Source organism: Dromaius novaehollandiae, chromosome 23 (assembly GCF_036370855.1).
Source record: "Dromaius novaehollandiae isolate bDroNov1 chromosome 23, bDroNov1.hap1, whole genome shotgun sequence".
NCBI classification, from domain to species: Eukaryota; Metazoa; Chordata; class Aves; order Casuariiformes; family Dromaiidae; genus Dromaius; species Dromaius novaehollandiae.
In genome coordinates this window covers 7,897,028-7,917,989 of record NC_088120.1, presented here as the reverse complement: position 1 = coordinate 7,917,989, position 20,962 = coordinate 7,897,028, and the positions used below count along the sequence as shown (strand labels likewise).

The 20,962-nt window shown below is 41.6% G+C and overlaps 2 protein-coding genes across 4 annotated transcripts; one reads left to right on the top strand and one right to left on the bottom strand.

Annotated features, from left to right (window-relative positions):
* Positions 1-101: 101 nt before the first annotated feature.
* TMEM50A (transmembrane protein 50A) lies at positions 102-5,211 on the top strand. The gene is made up of 7 exons (XM_026098154.2): positions 102-301; positions 657-768; positions 1,255-1,367; positions 1,775-1,842; positions 1,969-2,061; positions 3,492-3,552; positions 3,830-5,211. Exons 2-7 carry the CDS (start codon positions 676-678, stop codon positions 3,873-3,875), a joined length of 474 nt encoding a protein of 157 aa, XP_025953939.1. The 5' UTR covers positions 102-301; positions 657-675; the 3' UTR covers positions 3,876-5,211.
* LOC112982059 (RH-like protein) lies at positions 5,203-20,822 on the bottom strand. Of its 3 annotated transcripts, none has more exons than XM_026098153.2 (10): positions 20,687-20,822; positions 15,279-15,465; positions 14,885-15,035; positions 14,080-14,221; positions 10,093-10,256; positions 9,637-9,774; positions 9,269-9,399; positions 8,358-8,437; positions 7,125-7,198; positions 5,203-6,645 (listed from the first exon to the last, which is right to left on the bottom strand). In XM_026098153.2, the coding sequence occupies exons 2-10, from the start codon at positions 15,443-15,445 to the stop codon at positions 6,619-6,621; spliced, it is 1,074 nt and encodes a 357-aa protein (XP_025953938.2). In that variant the 5' UTR covers positions 15,446-15,465; positions 20,687-20,822; the 3' UTR covers positions 5,203-6,618. The 3 variants fall into 3 exon arrangements, with proteins under 3 accessions (XP_025953938.2, XP_064381146.1, XP_025953937.2); XM_064525076.1 differs by lacking the exon at positions 20,687-20,822 and adding an exon at positions 17,588-17,837 and having other exon boundaries at positions 10,156-10,256; XM_026098152.2 differs by lacking the exon at positions 20,687-20,822 and adding an exon at positions 17,588-17,834.
* Positions 20,823-20,962: the final 140 nt, after the last annotated feature.

The following is a 20,962-nucleotide window of genomic DNA, read 5'->3' as shown; positions in this document are numbered from 1 at the left end:
CGTGACCACCCTCCCACTGCGCCTGCGCAGCTCGAGCTTGACGCGCGTGCGCACTGGCCGCCGTCGCCCCGCCCCCTTCTCCTGGCGCGCGCGCAGAAGGACGTGTCTGCTGCCCCGCCTGGCCCTAGTGGGCATGCGCGCAGCCGCCCGGTCTCATGACTCTCCCGGTGCGCGTCAGCTGAGGGCCGCGCCTGCGCAGTGCGCGCGCTGGCGGCCGGGGTGCTGCGCGGTGTGGGCCGTTCACTGGCGGCGGTTGGGCTCCGGCGCGCGCCGCCGGCAACGGTCGTTTCCCCGCGCTGAGGTAAGCGGCGACGCGCCCCCCGGGCGGGACAGGCCGCTCGTCCGGTGCCTTCTGCCCCTCGCGCGCTGCCCGCAGCATCGCCGCGTGTCGCCGGCCTCAGGGGCGAGAGCAGCTCCCGGGGCCGCCCCGGCGCGCTGACCCTCCCGGCCTCCCCGGGGGGCTCCCGGGGGGCGCGGGCGGCCAGGCGCTGTGCTCCGCCGTGCTTAGCGCGCTTGAGGGGCCCCTGGACGCCGGATTTTCCGGTAGCGCCCAGACGTTCAAGCAGCGCGTTACGGTACGGCGGAGGCTCAGCGCCAGCCGTTGGTGTGTGATGAAGTTCCCCTTTGGAATAAAAGCTCCTTTTTTTCTTTTCTAGTTCTTCGGAGACCTGAACGATGTCTGGCTTTCTCGAGAGCTTGAGATGCTCGGAGTGTGTTGACTGGGGAGAAAAACGGAACACGATCGCTTCTATTGCTGCAGGAGTGCTAGTGCGTACAGGCGCTTTCATATCATATCGGGGCTTTCTGGCGTGGCATTAACTGCCCACGAACGGAAAACCAGGCGTTTGGAAGCAAAAGGAAGAAGGGGCGTATGTTGTCAGTGTACGTAGCAGCAGAGTTAGAGCCTAGATGGATGTGTTTGCATCCAAAGAATGCTTTTCTGAACGAGGCTAGCTCTTCAAAAGAGCAATCTTAGAAAGCTATCCTATAATGTTTTCTTTACAGACATTTTAAAGACACACTAGCAGCGTTCTCGGCTTTTACCTGTTTAATAACTCTCAGGAGGTAACTCGCTGGCTTTGCGTTTAGCGTTGTTCCTAATTAAGCTGATAGCAAAACTGGCTGTGCCTTAGTTGAATCTGGACTGGACTGTAACACTGGTTTTATATATCAATGTTATTTTTGGCAGGGTTCTCCTATACTGTTAAAAAGGGTTATGTCTGTATTTTAAGCTCTTGTGTTCTTTTTAAATAGTTTTTTACAGGTTGGTGGATAATCATAGATGCAGCTGTAAAATACCCTGAAGCAGAAGAATTCAACCATTCGTACCATGCTTGTGGGGTTATAGCCACTATTGCATTCCTAATGTAAGTGTGAATTCTTGATCAGAACTACTCACTCCTAGAACTTAATTTGTACAATTAATAAAAGAACATAGAGACTTTAAATTGAGAGCTAATTAAGAATTGAAAATCCAGTTAGTATCTAAGCATCTCTAATATTTGTCATATTTGTTTATATTTATAGCAAGGAACTGTTTAAAAATGTTAAGGGTGTGTTGTACAGATCCAAGTTTTATTAGTTTGTATTTGGAGAAATGCCTTTTTCAAGTTTTAGTCTTGTCCCCCTTTTTAAAAAACTGCAGAAAAACCTTGTAAGAAATAAAGCATCACCCATTTTATATGGGTTTCTGAGAAGTTTCTCCTATTGCTTATAAACATTTACATCTTGCTTCACCTGTGTTACCTAGTTTCATCCTGTTTTGTTCATGCAGGATCAATGCAGTGTCTAATGGACAAGTTCGGGGTGACAGTTACAGTGAAGGCTGTCTAGGACAAACAGGTAAATTTTTTTTTTTTTTTTTAATGTAAATCTTAAAGCCTCTGAAACGAAAGCATGTTGGAAGTTACAAGTATGTGTACTCAGACACAGGCACAAAACATTCATACACAAAATGCCTTTTTTAAGGTGCTCGGATTTGGCTGTTCATTGGTTTTATGATGGCTTTTGGATCTCTGATTGCTTCCATGTGGATCCTTTTTGGAGGCTATGTTGTCAAAGGTAAGATGCAATATGGAATGTGACCTTACACATTTCTGATAATTCACTTTGAATTATTTTAAAGGTCCATTGAACTGTAGAACTTGTTTTTAGATTGTTTCTGGGAAGGTCTGTTTTTAATATTTTGGTTCCCTGAGTGCCCCTATTTCATACCATGTACTATTAGCGAGATTTTCTTAAATAACTTTATTTTTTGCTTTTACTGTTAATGTCCTTTTCATTTGTCAGTATGCATTGCATTTTGTCTCTTCACTTTTCAGTTATTCCTTTTTTTTTTTTTTAATGGTAGTATCTGGAGAATTTTTTAAGAGACCATTTCTACTCCTTGAGAAGGTTATTGTTAGTCTATTTTCTATGGCAAAAGGCTTTTAATCAGCCTCATTAAGGGGAAAACTGTACTGATATACTTAAACTGCTGAAGTTATATGGGAATAATTCCCTGGGTAAATACTTAGCCATTTTTATTCTGGAATTGATTTGAATGAATATATATTCATTCTTTTCAGCTTCGGCATTACTCAGTTCACAGGAGATTTTCAAGGAAATCTAGGTGCATTACTGGCATAGTTGTGCCACTAAAATGCACTGCCATTTTTTATGTTGTCATTATATATAAATACACACACACACACACACACACACACACGTGTGCGCCCCATACAGGATGTGCAGTCTCTCATGAAAATTCCACTCTCTGTGATCACTGCATTTGAAATGTACATTTTAGGTTAGAGAGCAAGAAAGGCTTCCACTTGTGAAATCCATTTTAGAGTTTAGAGGAAGGCTAACTACTTGGCAGGGGAGGGATGCAAAAGGCATTGAATTAACCTTCCAGTGGGAGTAAGGCTTATGCTTAGTCTTGGGGGGGACCAGTTGGGACCATGGACCAACGGAGATCAGAGGGGGTGATGTGGTTAGAGAATGAAAGCGATATACCAGACACATAATGTTAGGAAGAGAGAACAATCCAGGTTAGGCAGATTTGTTATGTAGCAGCAACAATACTAAAAGTTTGTTGGCTTAGGTGTGGAACCTTGCTCCTTTAACAAATACTGGATTTTAAGATATTTCTTTACCATTTTTTCAAATGTATTTTCCCAGCATCTACACAATTACCTGAAACATTACAGTTTTATAGTTTTTATTTTCCCCTATTATAGCTTTCAGTTATTTTTAGTTTGCAACATTTTGTAATTGTCACTTCACCCCTGTATCTATTAGAGGGATCAATGTATGATTTCCTATCAAACTCATTTCTGCACAACTGCTTAACAACACATAAATTCTTTCCAAGCATTCTTTTTAAGTGAAACTCGTATCTTTGCTAACATAATGCAATTCAGTGTTTCTGAAATGTCAGAGACAGGACAGTCTTGAGGAGAAAAAGGACTTCTGAAAAATTGATGGAGATCTTTGTTTTGTTTTGTTAGAAAAAGCAGTAGTATACCCAGGAATAGCTGTGTTTTTCCAGAATGCATTCATCTTTTTTGGGTAAGCCTATTTTTCCTTCTTCATTTCTTATGTAAGTTTATTTTTAACGATTAAAATTGAAACTTGCTATAATTGATAACTGTATTTTGTAACTAGGTGTGTGTGGACAGACTACTGGTAAAGTCGGTCGTGCTCTGGGATTGGTCTGCCTAGGTCGCAGGACCAGGATGTAGATTTACAAATATTGCAGTTTACTCCCTGAGATCATGTGTTTAAAATATTAGGCATTTAATCTCCTCCTTTATGTACTTATGTCTCTTTGTTCTGTTTTAAACAGAGGACTGGTCTTCAAATTTGGTCGCACGGAAGATTTGTGGCAATGAACACACCTATGGAAGTGCATTGGCCATGTCATTTTTTTAACTGCACACTCCCAAAATTTTGTAAAACCATTTTGTAAACAGTAACCTTCAATTGTGTCTAAAGATAAAAAAGGAAAATTTAAATCACAGCACTAAAAATTCTGGTTCTATTCTGTTTAAAATACTTTTTTTACTCTTGTATCTTGATTTAAATGTTGTAATGTTTTTGACGAATGTAAAATTGATACAAGTAACAATGGAAGTCACTTTTATGATAATGAAGTTTCCTACAAGTAAATAGTATAGTGGAGAAAGGATGTACTTAACCAACTATTTCTATGATGTTATTTACAATCCAAAACTGTTACTAAATGCTTTAAAACAACTTTTTAAACATGTATTTATTAAATATTTCCTATATCTGGACACTAAGCATTTCTTCAATTTCAAAATTTACTTGTGTGTGGCTTTTCTTGCATAACATAAAATTATGCTGCTTTTGGCTTTTTTCCCCAAAAATAATTTCTTTGGCCTATGGTGATATTGCAGAAGCCTCAGGAAAGTAACAACTTTCTATTGCTGTGGATGACAGCGTGGAGGCACAGACATGAACTATGTACCTGCTCTAGATTTAAGTAGCCGCTTCACAACATTTGTTGTGTTGTAAACTCTAATTTAACCACTGTAAAATAAGGGAATAGTACTCTTCAGATGATAGTTAGAGCAGGGACAGTCACTATCAGGGAGAATTTTGATTCTGTAGCTCTTCTTGTATCCCATGGTTGTAGTGAATATGCTGTCTACCTCTTCCTACACATACATTTGGGCTAATTGCTCAAGGAAGTGCTGATGAAAGAGATGTGACAGAGTGGAGGAAAGAGAGGGAATAAAATTGTAGCAGTAGTGCTTTAGGGAATAGTAACCATCAGAAGCAATTTGTGTTACAGAAGTTGTGTTCATTTGGTTACTGGAAAGCAAGAAATTGAAGCACACAAGTTGAACCCAGATTAGAATATTACAAAGTAGCGTGTTAACTGTGAGATAGTGCAAACATATAAATGTGTATACAGAGTGAACGTCACGGTATCAGCTGTTGACAAAATTGCAGATCACTCGCTGTTTTGTGACCTGGAACTATGGCATCTCCTCTGCAGGAAACTTTTCATTACAGTTAATGGAAGTGTGAGAAGGGTTGCAAGCAGTGATCTACTTTTAATCCCTAATGAATGAATCGAGGTCATCGTGCATTACTGTAGTAAGCATCAAAGTATTTATCCTTTATCTTCAATATTACATGTTTCTTGTAACTTCATTTTTAAACAAATGTGCTGAATAAATAAAAACAATCAAATCTTGACTTTTTTATTATGTAAGCACTTTGACAACATTTTTCTGTGTCAACTATTTTGAAAAGAAGAAACACTGAGAACCACAATCCTCCAGGGAGTTTCATTTAAAAACAAGGGTTCAGTTGCACAGAATCCACTGCAAGAACAGGCCTTAACTAATGCACCAAAGACCCGTGCTTCTCCCAGTCTGAGTTCTGTAGAAGCAGATATCTGCTCTTTCATTTAAATCAAAGGCAAGACCTTTAATGCCATCTAACTGGCAGTGTTAAATAGATGCTTTTTCAGATAATTTTTTTTTCAAGTTGACCATTTTCCTAGTACCAAAAAAAGAAGCCTATGTTCTATTATGAAATTTATTTTATCTATGGTGTAGAAACTATATACTGTTCCTTAAAATGTTTAAAAAGCAAAGCACTTCATCAAAATACTAAAAATTTTCAAAACAATACAGCACAACACACTTCTAAAATTGGGTCATAACACTGTTTCCAAGTAGTCTGTTACACAAAATTAGTCCCAATCCAGTTAAATCTGTCATCACATAACTAGCTCCATTCAAGTCGATAGGAATACTTGAGAAAGGACTGTTCCCTCGGCCTTTGCAGTCTGGAGAGATGACCGTCATCCGTACACCGACAGCAGGCCAGAGCCTTTCGGAAAGCTGATCGTGTGGCGGTGCAGTCTGCCACTGCTCACTAAGAGACTGTTCTTACGTTTGCTACCGAATCTCACACAGCAGTAATGCCACTGATTTCGGGGGCACCACCCACAAGCAGAACGCTGTAACTTCTCGCCATTTGAACTTTCAAACAGCTAGCCTTAGCCAAGCACTTACAGATTTTCTTCAACAAGTTAGAAAACTCAAGAGTTCGGTAAGGCAAGGTGCAGGGCTCTGGCCCTGATCCAGCTCACTTGTCAAGTCCATACTTAACATGGCCTTCAGTGGAATTAATTTAGCTTAAAACCAAGTAGTTTAATGCTTAGCTAGATCAGAACCAGTATGTACGCCCTGGAGAACTGTACTTTAAAATACGTATTTTGGCTTTTAAACTTGGGAGCTAAACATAGTTTTCTTCTTTAAAGTTCACAAGCATTTTGATTGCTAAGCCATTACAGAAGTGAATGCAGCCAACTTTCTTGTACACCTCCTACATAAGAAAATATTCAGGGCTAGACCATTGAAGCAGAAAAGTGGAATGCATTACAAGTTTGAATCTGGAAATTTACACTCAGTGTCTTTTAATAGTGACTAAAACAGTTGATTGATTACTTTTTTGTGTGTGCATTGGGATGTCTTTTTTGAACCTGAGAACTGATACGTAAGTGCTTTTTCACCCCATCATAGTTACTAATTTTCTATAGTGACAAATAGGAAAATCTTATCTTAGTCAAATCTGTAATTTGAGTTCCTCCGTTCAAAATCCAACAGCCAAATGGGGGAACTGTGAAGACAAAAAACAGTTTTTGTGTCAGAACATTTTATGCATCAAATCCATCTTATGAAAGAGACAGGCAATGGAGAACTTTAGCACCTTCTATTTCATTTGCTAGCTTCTAAAAATCCCTGCTTTAGATACTCAAGTCTCCTCAGGGATTGCACGTGGGGCATGGAGACCAAAACTGTCAACCCCAGAGGACGTCAGAGTACCTACAATTCAGTGTTACAACAAAGAAGACCATTTGAGATTTAGCCCTGTGCCCAAGAACAGCTCTGACAATTCTAGCTGAAGCCTACACACACTTATGATATGCAAGTTCTGAACAGCTGATCCATTTCAACCAGGACATTCAAAACCTACTGTGAAATTAAACTATCCTTTTTTTTCCCCCCCCAGATACCTAGAGTTCATCACATTCAGTCAGCACTTCTTGCTTGGTGCTATTTATACTCCTACATAGTTAATTTTACATTGAAACTTACCTTCCAGTAAAACTGGTCTTCACAGTACTTTGATACAGGGGTGGTCTTCAACAATTTGAAATTTAAAATGAGACCTATTTGTAAAAATACATATATCCAACATAAATACTGATACGGATCAGGGGAAGGGGAAGACTATGTAACTGAAGGTTTCTTAGCATCACACATCCAAATATAACAGAGATCAAAATACAAACGGAGAACTAAATGCTTCAGCATAACCCATTGACTCAAGCTGACTTCAAATACAGAGAAACTTGCCAGGATCAAGGCCTGGGTTCTTAAAAATCAATTCCTCTAGGTAAAATCCCATTAAACGGCCTGGCACATTCTGAATATACACCAAAAATGATTAACTTCTTGCACGAAAAATGCCTGTGTATTCAAAGAAAACTGGCTTATGTGTATTGTTAACTTGGGATTTCAGATGGAAATATCTAGCTTATTAAACAACTAGCTCAACCCTGAATATTTTCTTATTTTAGCTGAGTTGTTTTTTTTTTTTTCTTTCAGGCCACTGAGGTAGATACCTTAAAAGCCTGCTTGACTAGCTCAACCTCTTAATTATATTTGAGCTAGTGCAAAGGTTGCCGCTCAAATAAAGCATGACAATTCATTTAAGAGTACATTTCACAACAATTTTTGTCTGCCATTTCTCCTTTATTCAAGCTAGAATTAACAGCTACATAAAAACTGTAGCTGCCTTAACACAGACAAAATGTCACATGAAGGACACATGAGTCTTGATGATCCCCAACAAGTAGCAACAAAAAGCCTAGTGCCTGACTGATGTAAGTGAGCTACTGATGCTGGTTGAACGTTCCAGATTTATACCAACTGGCCTAAAAAGTGGAAAACACTCTAGATAGCTTTTTTCTGTCATTAAGACAATACCCAAATATAAAAACATTTTCATCCTCCCACGTCTCCTGTCTGAAATCTGAAAGCTGCTGTTAAGCTACAGTTAAAAATAATCTTCACAAATGAAAGAATGGTGCTATTAGTTTGCTTATGTTGAATACATCTCTTCTTCAAATGCCTGGCATTGGCATTCATGTTTCCCAGTTTCTCTTAGATGAACAAGTTCATCAAAGGTGAACAACTTTAGTGCCCTAATTACACTGGTCTCTTTTTGCGAAGGGTGCATGCTAGCAGGTGAAGTAAATAGGATGGTATACCCTGCCCCTGAAAAAATGAAGACAATACTACTGAAACATGTTTTTCCATACTGACCTGTAATAAAACCTGAGATCAAGGCCACACTGATGGTCAGGCAGAAGGTACCAACGTTAATCATTATTGGATATCCCAGGCTGAAAAGGAGACAGTTGCTGAATTTAGCATTAAGACTGTGACTGAGTCTGCCTCGAGTGGCACATCTATAGAGCGTTTGTACATCAAAATCTCACATCAAAATTCCATTATTCTTGAATCTCTATACAGCTGCATTTAGAAATTTTAAGGGATCTCACTGGAAGTCTAATACAGACTTCAAAGGATAAATTTTTCCCTTAGAAACCATCATTGTGGTACCAAAACTTCATTAAGTTTGTGCATTTCAATAAGAATATGACCTGAAGTGTAATGCCCAGATTGGCATGCTTGCCCCGACTTATAAAGCCTCATCTGGAGAGAGATGCTGAATGCACAAAACTCTCTCTGAAGTTCAGCAGAGCCTCAGCCCTTTTCAGCTTTGGCTTTCAGTGAGGAGGAAGCATTTGTCAGATACACTGTTCAGAAATTAAAAATTTTGTCTCTATATTTCCCCTTGCCCCTGCTGTATTAATATACAAGCCCCCTACACGTCACAAAAGCCAAAATGACTCTTTGAAAGGATGCACACCCCCAACCTTTGTGTCCTATGTCTGCTGTATTTAATATCAAACAAAAAGGGAGAGAGAAAACAGCACCAAAAACTAATATTAGAAGTTTGATTCAAAGTCCGATCAACTCTGAAAGTGTTTTTACTGACTTTTTGGACTTCAGAGATGATCTTAGTTATCTGGTATAAAAGGATTGATCTATGATAACTTTCAGGCTTTCTTTATGTAGGCAGGACTTTCTGTATATATGAGAACTCTTCTCAGGGCACACTGCTTTCATGATTAGCTAAGTTTATTACTTAACAGCAAGAAGCAATGTACCTTGGTAAATCAGTCCAGTTTCTTATTATAAAGAGAATGACATGGGCAAGAGCTCCAAGCACACCAGGCAAGCCAAAAGTGAAATGAACTCCAGAGGCATCATGAATCCTGAGAACAGGATTCGAACATCTCTGGGAAGAGGAAAAAGTTCAATTAATACACAGAAACACAATTTTACTGATGCTAGCACATTGTCAATCTCAGAAAAAGAACTCTGGCCTCCCAACTTGCAATCCCACACTCCAGTCAAAAGACTTCAGGTTTCCCAGGTCTAATCTTCAAAAGAAAGGTTTCCCCTGAGGCATCCTACATTGGAAAAGAAGCTTATATATCTTACACAAAAATGAACTTCAAGTTTTGAACATTACCTGTAAACAGTGAGATCCTAATATGGTGATCACACCGGCAAGCAGACCCAAAATCATTGCAATCCAGGGATGCTGAATACTGTGTGCTGCATAGCCAATAGTAACCCCACCAGCTAGTGTTGCACTGTGGATATGTGTCTGTAAAATAACAATAAAAACATGGAGTGAGAAGTCAGTCATTGCTTGTCTTATCACAGCCCAGCATCACAGACTGCTATTCCCATGCAAGTGGGATCTTCTTAGTGTGAATTTGGGCCTCTGCACCCTGTGAATTACAATCTTTGAGTACGTAATTTCTAAGTTACATCTTCAGTCTTCTGCTTGGGAGACTTATGATTGCTGTCAGGCCAAAGATTTGGCTTTATTTTTATTTCATAGCTATCACAATTTCAGTGTATTATGAGAGTAATAGAAAAACATAGTTTCTCCCTACAATGATTTTCTCTCACATCTTACCATCCTGAGTTTTCCATCCTTCGTGGTCATAACAGACAATGCAAAGGCAGTTACAGCACTTACAGCAAGTGCAAAGTAGGTGTTGTAGATTATAGTATTCTTGTCCTTCTTCACAGCTAGTACAGAATTGAAGCTTGGCCAGAACACCCATAAAAAGAGAGTGCCTTGGAGAAAAAGACAAGCAAGCATTATTTACATACACTCAAACATAGTGAGTCCATCACAGGCTGTCTCTGGAAGGCTCCAGCTCACATTTTCCATCCACTGTAACACCCACATTGTGAACAACAGACAATACTTCACAGTGCAGACAGCCCTGATAGCTGACTGCTATACTGAAACCTTCACAGAAATTTGGTATCGTGCAATGTCACACACATAGCCAAAGCACAGCTGCATTGGGATCTAGCTGGTCCTTCAGAGTTGAGAGCTTACAAGAACTGAAGGCTTTCAAGGCAGGATGTGCTTAATGCTTTTCAAGAACATCTTTAACACCAGCTTTGTTATATCTATGTTCCCCTTAAACATAGCTGGGAACAATTTCACTGTTCAATTCCTACCAGGCAACATCCTGCCTGTTCTGTACAGGCATTTTGAAACAAGTTTTCAATAGCACTGAATGTCTACAACTGGAATGAAACCAATGAGAGTCAGGAATATTCAACACTGCTGGACAGAAGCATCCTTTTGAAGCACCAGGGGTTTGCTCCAATGTCCTTGGCCAAAATTTCTGCTGCTTTTCATGGAACTGTGGCATAACTCTTCAAAACCAGCTGCAAAAGAGAATAAAAGAAAGGCAGGGAGGAAGAAAAGACAGGTCATGGGGTACCAACCACAATCAAGAAACTTGGTGCTCTTTAGAATGTCTTCTTCTTTGGCTACTAGTACAACTGGCACTGATTGTCTTGCCTCCTGGCAAGTTCTGAAGACAGATGGAGGATGAACTGGATCAAGAGAACAGAACTCCCCTCCATCTCTGCTAGGTTTCCTCCAGAGAAGGGTTAAAGCCCAGTGACAACACAGCATGAGCTAAGGGGATTGTGCTTCGTCAGCTCAGCTGTACACAGCTTATACGTCTTGCTATCTGTAAGAGAATTATCATCTCCTGAATAGCTAGTCCCCAGTATAAGGGTCCAAAAGAGCAATTCACTTTCGTCCTGTAAAAACAATGGACACTGTCACACTTCCATTAGCCACACCGGCTTCACTATCAGTAGGAATGAAACCAGGTTCTTCTGCTTCTATGAGCTGGGCCCTTATTATCAGCATTTAGGAGTCTCAGACAAGTTAACTGCTTGACAGTGTACACTCTCGCATGTGCATATGCACACACGTGTGCAGATCAAATTCCAACCAGCAGAGGGAGGTAGGTGTCCTTGCACTAAGTCAGAGTTGGACAAAACATTTCAGTCTACGCCTCTGCTCCCAGAGGCTATGGACTTTGAGTTCCGTGTAGTCCTAAGTGCATAGATAACAGCGCAGATAAGCCACAGTTTATTTTCCTTTGTCCAGTCATTACTGCAAAGGGGTTTTAGGCAACTTCCATAGCTAATGTTCTATTTTCCATGCCATAGAAGTAGTAGTCCCTTGTGCATTTCATCTTACAGTAAAATACTAAATGTTCTTGTTCAAGTCAATTAAGAAACGACAGGTAAAGTCACTATAAAGCACAATGGTTAAATCTAGCTTCTACCAAGCCTGGCATCTACTGCTTTTGCACAAACTTATCTTGTCTCCTTGAATTCCCAAAACGTTTCTATTGCTACCTTCAACTCCTTCAGTGTAGCAAGGGGGTGACAACCATGCCTCTCAGACAACATTTTTGGGCCACTAACCTTGATTTGATCTGAAAAACTGACAGGACTCCCAGCAAAGTGATCTTATCTAGCCAGATCATGTTCCTAGCTGCTATTTTCCTGCAAGTATAGTGCTATTTCTATGAAGGATATCCCTTGAGAAACTGGCTTCTTCACAAGTCCATGGCTTGTAGTCTGTCCCTACAGTCTGGACATGTTTCTTCTGTTTTCTTTAGCAGTAACCTCAATTTGTAGGTAATTCTATACCCTTAATCTTGGCCCTACAAACTTCCCTACTGCAAGCAAGAAAACAGATGGTGGATGTAGGCTGTTTACAGTCAGTGTTTTGGATTCATCCTTAAAAGACATTTGGGAGGCTCACTACAGCCTATTCACTAGAGCAACTAACATGCTAAATAAAAAGCATCTGTAATTTTATCTGAAGCTCAAATGCAATATTCTCAGAGAGTCAATGGTGTTAAGGTGCTCTTAGAATTTACTGCAGATTTACATGCATAGAAATAGAAAAGTTAAAATTAAAGAGAAGTTAACATCCCTGTCTTCATATCCATCAGTAAGAGGAAAACACAAGTGTCTTGCTCCCTGTTGCTTTTAGACTTTCTAGATTCTAAAAATACCCATATTCCCATCTTTGAATCACTGATCCTTTGGCTCTTTACCCATCCTCTCTCCTCCCATTCGCACTCTCCCCCTTACCCATGTTTCTGTCCACATGGTCCACTGGGTTTGAGCATGCAGTTGGTGCAGTGGGTTTGTTCAGGGCTGAATTCTGTCTGTCTGTGAATAAGCACTATATCTGCATCTGTCTCAGACAAAGCTTGTCAGGTATACCAGTTTGGGGGCTACAGCCCCCAGATGCTCCAGAGAAACAACCTTGCCATCACAGTCTAACACCACCAAATGGAATGTCTTACGTGTGCTTGAGATGGGTCTGTCACAACCAAAATACAGGACTAAATTGCCATATTGGTGATTCAAAACCTATAGTAGTAGTGATGGCTAGCAGAATGATCTACACTAAGACTCTTCTATTGCCATTGACTAGGTAATTAGTCACAAAAAGTGTCCACTCATCTCATTGAAACATTCTTATGAATAACTGCTCAGTTATGGAAATTAAAGATTCACATTATGGGTCCAGATATTCAGGGTGAAGAACTCAGCATTCTTCACTCAGCCCTCAGAGGCAGGATGTAGAAAAGCAACTATCGTGAATTTGCCTGCTCAGTCATTCCTTTCTGCCTGTGTTACCTCAGGAATTATTCATGACATAGCAATATAATTACTTTGGATAGCAAGCACTTGGATATAGCAAGCTCACTAAAATTATAATGAAGGCTTAACAGTGCCCTGATGAGTTAGATTAAAATACTGATCTCCTGGAATTCCCCAGCAGATCAAGAACTCTGGGGACTCAAATGAGCAGTATTTACATCTCTTTTCTTCAACTGGGTGAAGACTGACTGGGAATTACATTATATAGGCCTTCGCAGAAAGTTCGTAGTCCAGCTCGTGGCAGTTTTAGTTCAACTGGTGGCAGTTTTGTAACAGAAGTCATAATAAAAAGGAAAACAAATTGCTTCTTTAAGAAAAAAATTGAACTCTTATGCATTCAGCCTATCATCACTCAGATCCATTTGTGTGCCTGTCTGTATCGTATTCCCTCCTGTCACTGGGCTTTTATCTTTCTATTTACATTACTTAGGCAGGGACCATCTTTTTATATCTCTGTACACCACCTTGCAAAGCTGAGTCTTGGGCCGAGCTGGAAAGTCTATGCACTACTGAAATACAACTAATGACATCAACTTCAGCACATAGGTCCCCTACCAATATGGCTATACAAGCCCGAAGCGTACAACTTACCTGGGAGCAGGAACAATAAACCTGCCATAGCTTGTCTGCTGAGACTGACAAAAGGAAACCAAGAGATGGCCATTGCAGAAGGAAGAGGTATTTGTGCCTGACAGGAAATGTGCTGAGACTCACAGACTCATTGTCAGAAACCACCAACCACACCAACAGCAGCAGTTTTTCTATGCTTCGCTGTATTGAGACCTGCACTTCAGATGTAAAAGTTTCAGTGTACTGTGGTTAACCCCCAAAAACATTCCTCATGCTCTCATTGCAATCTCTCCTTCCAACTGAGATGTTAAAGTGAATGCCTTACCCAACATTGACAATAAATCCGACTTTGGGGTACTCGCATTCTTCTCAAGGTTTGGTGAAGGCTCAGAGAAGGAGAAGGAGACTGCCAGACCAAAGTAGGCTCCGAACAGGTAAACATGCATCATGCTGATGCTGTCTTCAACCTGTATCAATAAAATAATCAAATTTGTGGCTAATTTCATGCCACAGGAACTCTTTGATGCAAGTCCTGGCATAGCTGTAACCTCTCTATTTGTTTTTGCAGTCACTTAGTTTAAGCATGAGTCATTAAGACAACACTCATTTATCTAGGCTCAATGCAGCTCATAAAAACACAATTCATGTCCAAAGGGTTTGGGGTATGTCTACATTGCAAGTTAAATGCAGGTCTGACCCTGCTGTCCAGTCTGGGCTCATATACCATTCGCACTGGAAATCTTCCAGACTGAACTAACAGGGAAGGATAAAGTTTAAAGTCAGTTAGTACGTTAGCATAGGTCAAGACTTTCTCTTGTGTTGAGGACAGTCAAGGCATGAGGAAGGCCATATGCACTACAACCCAATCCATCAGCTCATCCTTGAAGCCCAAGAAACAGTCAATTATGTAGATGTAAAGTTTGCAGGAATCAGAGTTTCCAGTGCTTAAGTGTGCTCCCAAAGTCAGATTTCGTCTCCCATTGAAAACATAGCCACAGTCTAACTTGCATCACATAAATACACAGGTGTGTTCCTGTCAGTACAGCATCAACATCAGGCTATCGAAAGGCAGCATTTGCAAAGTCCCAGTGAAACCTTTCCCCACATGCCTGGAAATGATAGTACTGTACCTCCAGGTACCTCTCGTTGGTCCATCTGCTCAAATGGAAAGCCGCTATCTCCACAATTGTCATCACAATCAATTGGATAGGATTAGCCTTCCCGAGAACAGCTGCAGAGGAGATGACCACAGCAGTCATACTCACAACAGCTTTTGTTATGCTGTAATAAAAGAAAGAAGAAAAAAAAATTATTCCAGAGCAGGTCTGCATCATGAGAATGATCATGAGAATGACAGACAGCAAAATGTACTTAAAACTCCAAAGCCCTCCACACAGTCTGCCAAAACGACTGTACTAATTTGTAAATAGATCAATATCAGAAGGCATTATCCTTGACAAAAAACAGCCAGCAGCTCTGGATTATTCCTATTTCTAAATGGACTATTTACCTTTTACTATTTACCTTTTCAGATCGTCTTCCTTGGCTCTTTGAAACAAGAAAACTAATAAACCTTCCAACAGCACAGACCATTGGACACCAAGTACAACGATCAGGAGATTGAATCCAGTGCTGCTAAATCCGTATCTTTTCTGGAATGCCAGGAAAAAGCCAAGTCCAAAAATCACCATGTGGCTGACATCTTGAAAGGCTGTATGGAAGAGAAGAACAGGAGAGCAGTGAAGTTATCAAAGCAGATTGAATTTCTGGTAAAAAAAACAACCACAATTAACTAAGAAGCCTTTAGATAAAATTTTGGGTGCCCTCACAGGCTTAAGGTCAGAGTTTGAATCCCAAGAGTTCCCAAATCTGTTCTCTGCTCAGTTTCACCATGTGGCCTTGGGCAACTGACCTCATCATGTCTCAAATTTTCCTATCCATAATAGAAAAATGATAAGATTTATATTCCTATAAGGCACTGGAAGGACGAACAGGTTAACATATGTAAAACAGTAGATAACAGATATATATTAGAAAGATACGAAGCTGTTAAAAGCACAGCGAAGATAATAACAAGCATGTGAGGGGACTGGTAATGCTTTCAATCTCCTGTGGTCAGTTTGAAAAAAACAAAGAATCTAATTCTGCACCAAAATCAAAGCCATTTCAATGACTGTGGATTTAAACTAGGGCAACTGGAAAAAAGTCTGGGGCCAACAATATCAGCTTTTTGTCCTCCTCCCTTTTAAAAGCCCTGGCACCTTTCTTCTCAGTGAAATCCACCAAGACAGGATGAGCAGTATGAAAGGTAATATTCCATAATGCAGAACCACTTCCAGCTGCAACTCTTTCTGCTAAGAAACATTTCCTTGGACATCATTCAAGGCTCCATACCAAAACAGAGACAATGCCCATGCTTCACTTCGATTCTGAACCCCATCTCTCTCTCTCTAACACACACACAGACCCACTCAGAGCATGTCTAGCTAGAAGCAGTCTGGTTTATGTGATACACAAAAGTTATTGCTAAAAGCGAAGTACACGTTGGGTTTTACAGTCTGTAATATACCAGTGAAAGATCTTGGCAAAAACATCTGAAGACTCTTGAAAACCTCTCTCTCTCTGTCATCCCCTTGAGGATTATTCCCAGCTCTAGTACATGTAGATGATTGCCCGATCAGGGTCATAAATAGCTCTTCTTGTGTCATTATTGTTTAGTATGTTTAAAGCATCCCAAAGCTTTCTTTCTGATCCATAAGTAATCAGAACGACAATACCCTTGTCCTGAATTTAATTTTACAAACCTACTTCAGAAGGGATGCCACAGGGGTGGCGGGTGGGGAGGCAGAGGGGGAGTTAAGGAGTCAAACAGCAGAAGGAGAGAAATGAAGAATGAGGTTATAGCAATGAAATTAGGACATATGACACATTAGGACATTTCTCTCCTGAGAAATGAATTTAAAGAGCTTAAGCTGGACTTTTCAAAAATAGTTATTGTGAGTTACTGCTGATTCATTCCTTGTAGGCATTAGGGAAGAAATGAGTTACAAGGAGACACTTGTATGATGTCCTCATTGGGGTAGGAGAAAAAGGGCAGAGATACCAGCATGAGGAGCTCAATAGGGAAACCAGCTGCATAAAAGGAAGAGGTTGTCCAAGATATAAGCTCTTGGATCCGTAGGCCTGGAAATGCCCCTTGGTACACTCTAAGAGTTATATTCTCACATAGTTGTGCAGGCCTCTACATGCAGCAAAATATTAAAATAGATCTCATTTTCCCCAGCTATAAAATGTAAAGGGTAACACAAGGATGTCATGAGGGTTAATCAGCTCATATTTTCACAGCACTGTAAATATGCTACATACTGTGGCTGTAGCATAATCTGCAAATATGTTCCTTGATCAATACATAAAATACATTTCCTGACTATATTTAAGCCCTTAATTCCAATGCATTAACTTCATTTATTTATATTACGGATCCAAATGGAAAATACTGCTGTCCTGAATTCTTATTTTGTAGCACAGCAGCGCCTTTACATGCCAGGACCTCACAGGGTTAGGCACTTAACAGAGATAGTGCCTGCGCTCCAAAGTTTACAATGTTCATACGAGTCAAAGGCAAGAGAAAATAGATCAGCAGTGTGACTTAATATCACACATATCCATGTTCACTATGCTTGCCTTGATGTTAATAACTACACACAATACACGGCAAGGTAGGGTACTCAAAAGATAGTAACAAATACACAAGACGAATCACATCTCTATTGCACTGCAAAATAGGAACACACGCTAAGCCCTTCCTTTCACAGTGAGGCTAGCAATCGTACCTGAGTAGGAGATGTTTGATCTGGATATACCATCACCTGAAGACAAAAAGTAAAAGACGATGATAAAAACAGCTTCCAAAAAAAAGATTAGCCAAGGCACACTGTTTCGGAAATTGAGGTATTTAGAAGGCATCGTGCACCAGACAGTACATTAAGCACAAGTGTATGAATATTTTTCTTCTATAAGAACGTTCCAGTAACCTCAAACCAATGCAAGTGGGGTAAGGGGAATAAAAACTCAGAGAGATAAAAAGCCCCAAAGGCGTCAGCAAGGAATAGCTCCTTATCTGTGGCAGGTCAGGAGCTCGGGCTTAGCCCAACTGACATGGACTGAAGTCAAAAGTACTCACGAACACAGACATATCGAAATGTCAGTGCTTTAACGCTCCAGGACACTATCCATACAGTACACAAGCTGCTGGCAAGCCTTACAGATCAGCTCAATTGCATGAAGAACGTGAACTTGTAACAGCTGGATGATGAACTCCACGGAAAATCATTACTGATCGACATTACTGGTATTCATCCTCGATGTGAATCCCTTCCCACAAAGGTCAAGGAAGGTCCACTCGAGATTCTCAACACATTTTTTGGGCTGGTTAGGCCAGCTGCTCACCTGTCTCCCTGTACAAAGCTGCTCAAACATGACGGAGCCAAACAATGCCAGAGAAGCTATGGGCATGTAGAGGTAAAGCAACATCCCCTTACTACTTGAAAGGTAGGTCTGTTGCTCAATCGTATGTCCATGGAAACAGCTACTGTGAACACTCTGGAAGACGCTGGCAATCCCCAGGCCTGGCAGTAGCAAATAGCACCATTTAGAGTAGAGCTGCGAACCCCCAAATCAAGAGAGTAAATGGATTGTTTTACATCCTCCTCCTACAGCTGTGGCCTGGAGGCCTTTGGTGCCGCCAAGCTGCAGGCTTTTAACTGAGAACCAAACCACAGATCCACATATTCTTGATTCTTTCTTTAAGTCAGACCTAACCTGCATCCAGAAATTCATTGACCTCTACTACCAAGCTGTGGCTACAAGGTACTTATTGCCTTATGGTCTCTGAGCCTTTCGGTAGGCACATAGCTAACACACTATGGATTGCTTTTACCATTTTTTTTTGGAAAAAGAAGAGTCATATGAGGAGGGCAGTGTGGTGGAAGCTAATCATGTGCAGTGTCTCTCTAGACACAGGCACTGTAATTTGTTAGATAAGATTATTTCGCTATTGAGGCTGGACAATTAATGAGACCATCATGTGAACATTACAATCTTAGTATCCATTGTACTTTTACTAAACTGAATCTTTCTCTGTTCAGATAGTTTGAGAACAAAAGGCTATAAGCATGCCTCAGTCTTTCTACTTTGAGGCCATCTCCATTTGAGTGCCTGCACGCTGGGGTCTGAGACAGTGACAACGCAAACAAATGGTCAGAAAGCCACCTACTGGTGAAAGAAATGTGTATCAGACAAACACATACGCGTAAAAAATCCATTTCACTCTTATTTGGTAACTAATCCACATATAGTCCCGAAAAACTCACACTGCAACTCATTCTGCAAAGGACTCCAGATAACCACATTTACAGTGTTAGGAAAATCCAGATATACTGAAGCCCCATCAAAGCAACGTGGGAGCATGAAGGGGTGAGAGAAAGGGTAAAGAATTTGCAACTGGAAATGGAGAAGAGAGAAAGGAAAGAAACTCCTCCAAGTATAAAAACACAGAAAGGGCTAATTCAAGAGAGAAGAACATGTCTACAAGCAAAACTGAAGCACAGGAGAAAAAAAAAAAAGAAATGTGGAATTTGTTGTATAGTACTGACAATTTGCAGTAAATAACCACCTGAAGGTATTATTTAAACTGACAGTTTCCTGAAACTTCTCCCAGCTCATAAGTGGAAGAAGTGACCTGCCTCCTGTAAACCCAGGCTACATGGCACAATGTCATCTCTGCAAGGTTTATATTTATGGTGATACTTTGCACTTCCCTCACATCCCATATCAAATTACTTTACCAACTTTTAATTATGCCTAATAAAACGCACCCTATGGAAAAAAAATCCATACCCCTCTTTCAGAAACTGCAAAACATTTAAGGGACTTTCCTGAATATACAGAGCACTGCCCTAATTCTAGAAAAAGCCCCGTGCAGAAAGACCCCCATTGAGCTTCTTTTCACTGGAATTCTGCGGTCACGCAGGGAATCTGAACAGAGCCAAAATGTCAGGTGGACTTTCTCTATACAAGAAAAAGGTAATAGCTGAAACTGCAATTCAGAAATCAATTTAGCCAACCGATGTGCTGTGCCTGCGTGGTTTAGGAGCGCAGTTTATCTAATCAGCCCTCATGTTTCCTGCAAGACAAACCCTATCCAGGCGCAGAAGGACCCAGAACTCCTTCCACCACTTTGCCCTGATCAGATGGACACAATTAGTGCTTTTGACAATTGTTACCAAGCCCCTTGTCAGCCTAACGCCCAAAGGGAGAGGGCGGGTCACCGCCGCCCTCCTGTCAGCCCCCAACGGCCGCTCCCCTCAGCTCCGCGGCCGCCACGGGTCCTCACGGCTTCCCCACCCACCGGAGGGGGCCGCAGGCCTTGCGGCAGCCGGCCCGCTGTTCCTGCGCGTGTGTGTGTGAGACCGGCCCGGGGAGGCCCCGGAGCGGCTCCCTGAGGCGGCGGCCGGTGGGCGGGGGAGGGAGGCGGCCGTGACTAGGCAGCCCCGGGCGGTGGTGGCCGCCCCGCCCCGCCCCGCCCCGCCCGCTGTCCATTGGTTGAGCACCCGCCCCCTTCCAACGAGCCTCCCTTAGGGACTAGCCTCCCATTGGCAGAGACACCTTTCCCCCGTAGCCTCTGATTGGCCCATCTCCAGCCATCATCCGTCTTTGGGCCGATCGGGGAAAGAGGAGCACATTCGCCCCGCCCCTTCTGTTTCCTGCTCCAGGATTGGGCTTGGGTAGTTGTCACTCTCCTGTGTTCTTCCCTTATTGGTGGGAGACGCCCCTCAGTCATGGAAAGGGTGTTTTTTTTTTTTCCTGTGGGCCGTCTGGACAGGGCTGCGTGACGGGGGAAGGACAGGGTGCGACCAGCTGTCTCCTCTTACCTTTGCACCCTGAGACGTCGCTTTCCTTCCCTAGCAGCCGATTTGCCAGCGGGGCTGTCAATCAAGCGCAGGGGCAGTACTTCAGCGCTACGGTGACAGACGAAATTAAGCCCTCCTTCTTCCGCTTCCGAATGGATAGCTGAGCTGTCCTTTTATTTTTATTCTTCTTTTCCATTGGGTAGTCTTGCTGTCAATCACAATACGGGGCGGAAACCTGACGAAGACGACAGTGGGCGGGAGAAGAACAAAATCTCTTCAGTGATTGGCCATTCAGCC

Coding starts and splice junctions, on each gene's coding strand:
- LOC112982059 (XM_026098152.2), bottom strand. CDS start 17,720: ATGCCTTCTAAATACCTCAATTTCCGAAACAGTGTGCCTTGGCTAATC. Junction 9,400..9,636: donor TAGGATCTCACTGTTTACAG/GTAATGTTCAAA, acceptor TCCTCTTCCCAG/AGATGTTCGAATCCTGTTCT. Junction 7,199..8,357: donor GATCTCAGGTTTTATTACAG/GTCAGTATGGAA, acceptor TTTTACAAATAG/GTCTCATTTTAAATTTCAAA.
- TMEM50A (XM_026098154.2), top strand. CDS start 676: ATGTCTGGCTTTCTCGAGAGCTTGAGATGCTCGGAGTGTGTTGACTGG. Junction 2,062..3,491: donor TGGAGGCTATGTTGTCAAAG/GTAAGATGCAAT, acceptor TTGTTTTGTTAG/AAAAAGCAGTAGTATACCCA. Junction 3,553..3,829: donor AATGCATTCATCTTTTTTGG/GTAAGCCTATTT, acceptor TGTTTTAAACAG/AGGACTGGTCTTCAAATTTG.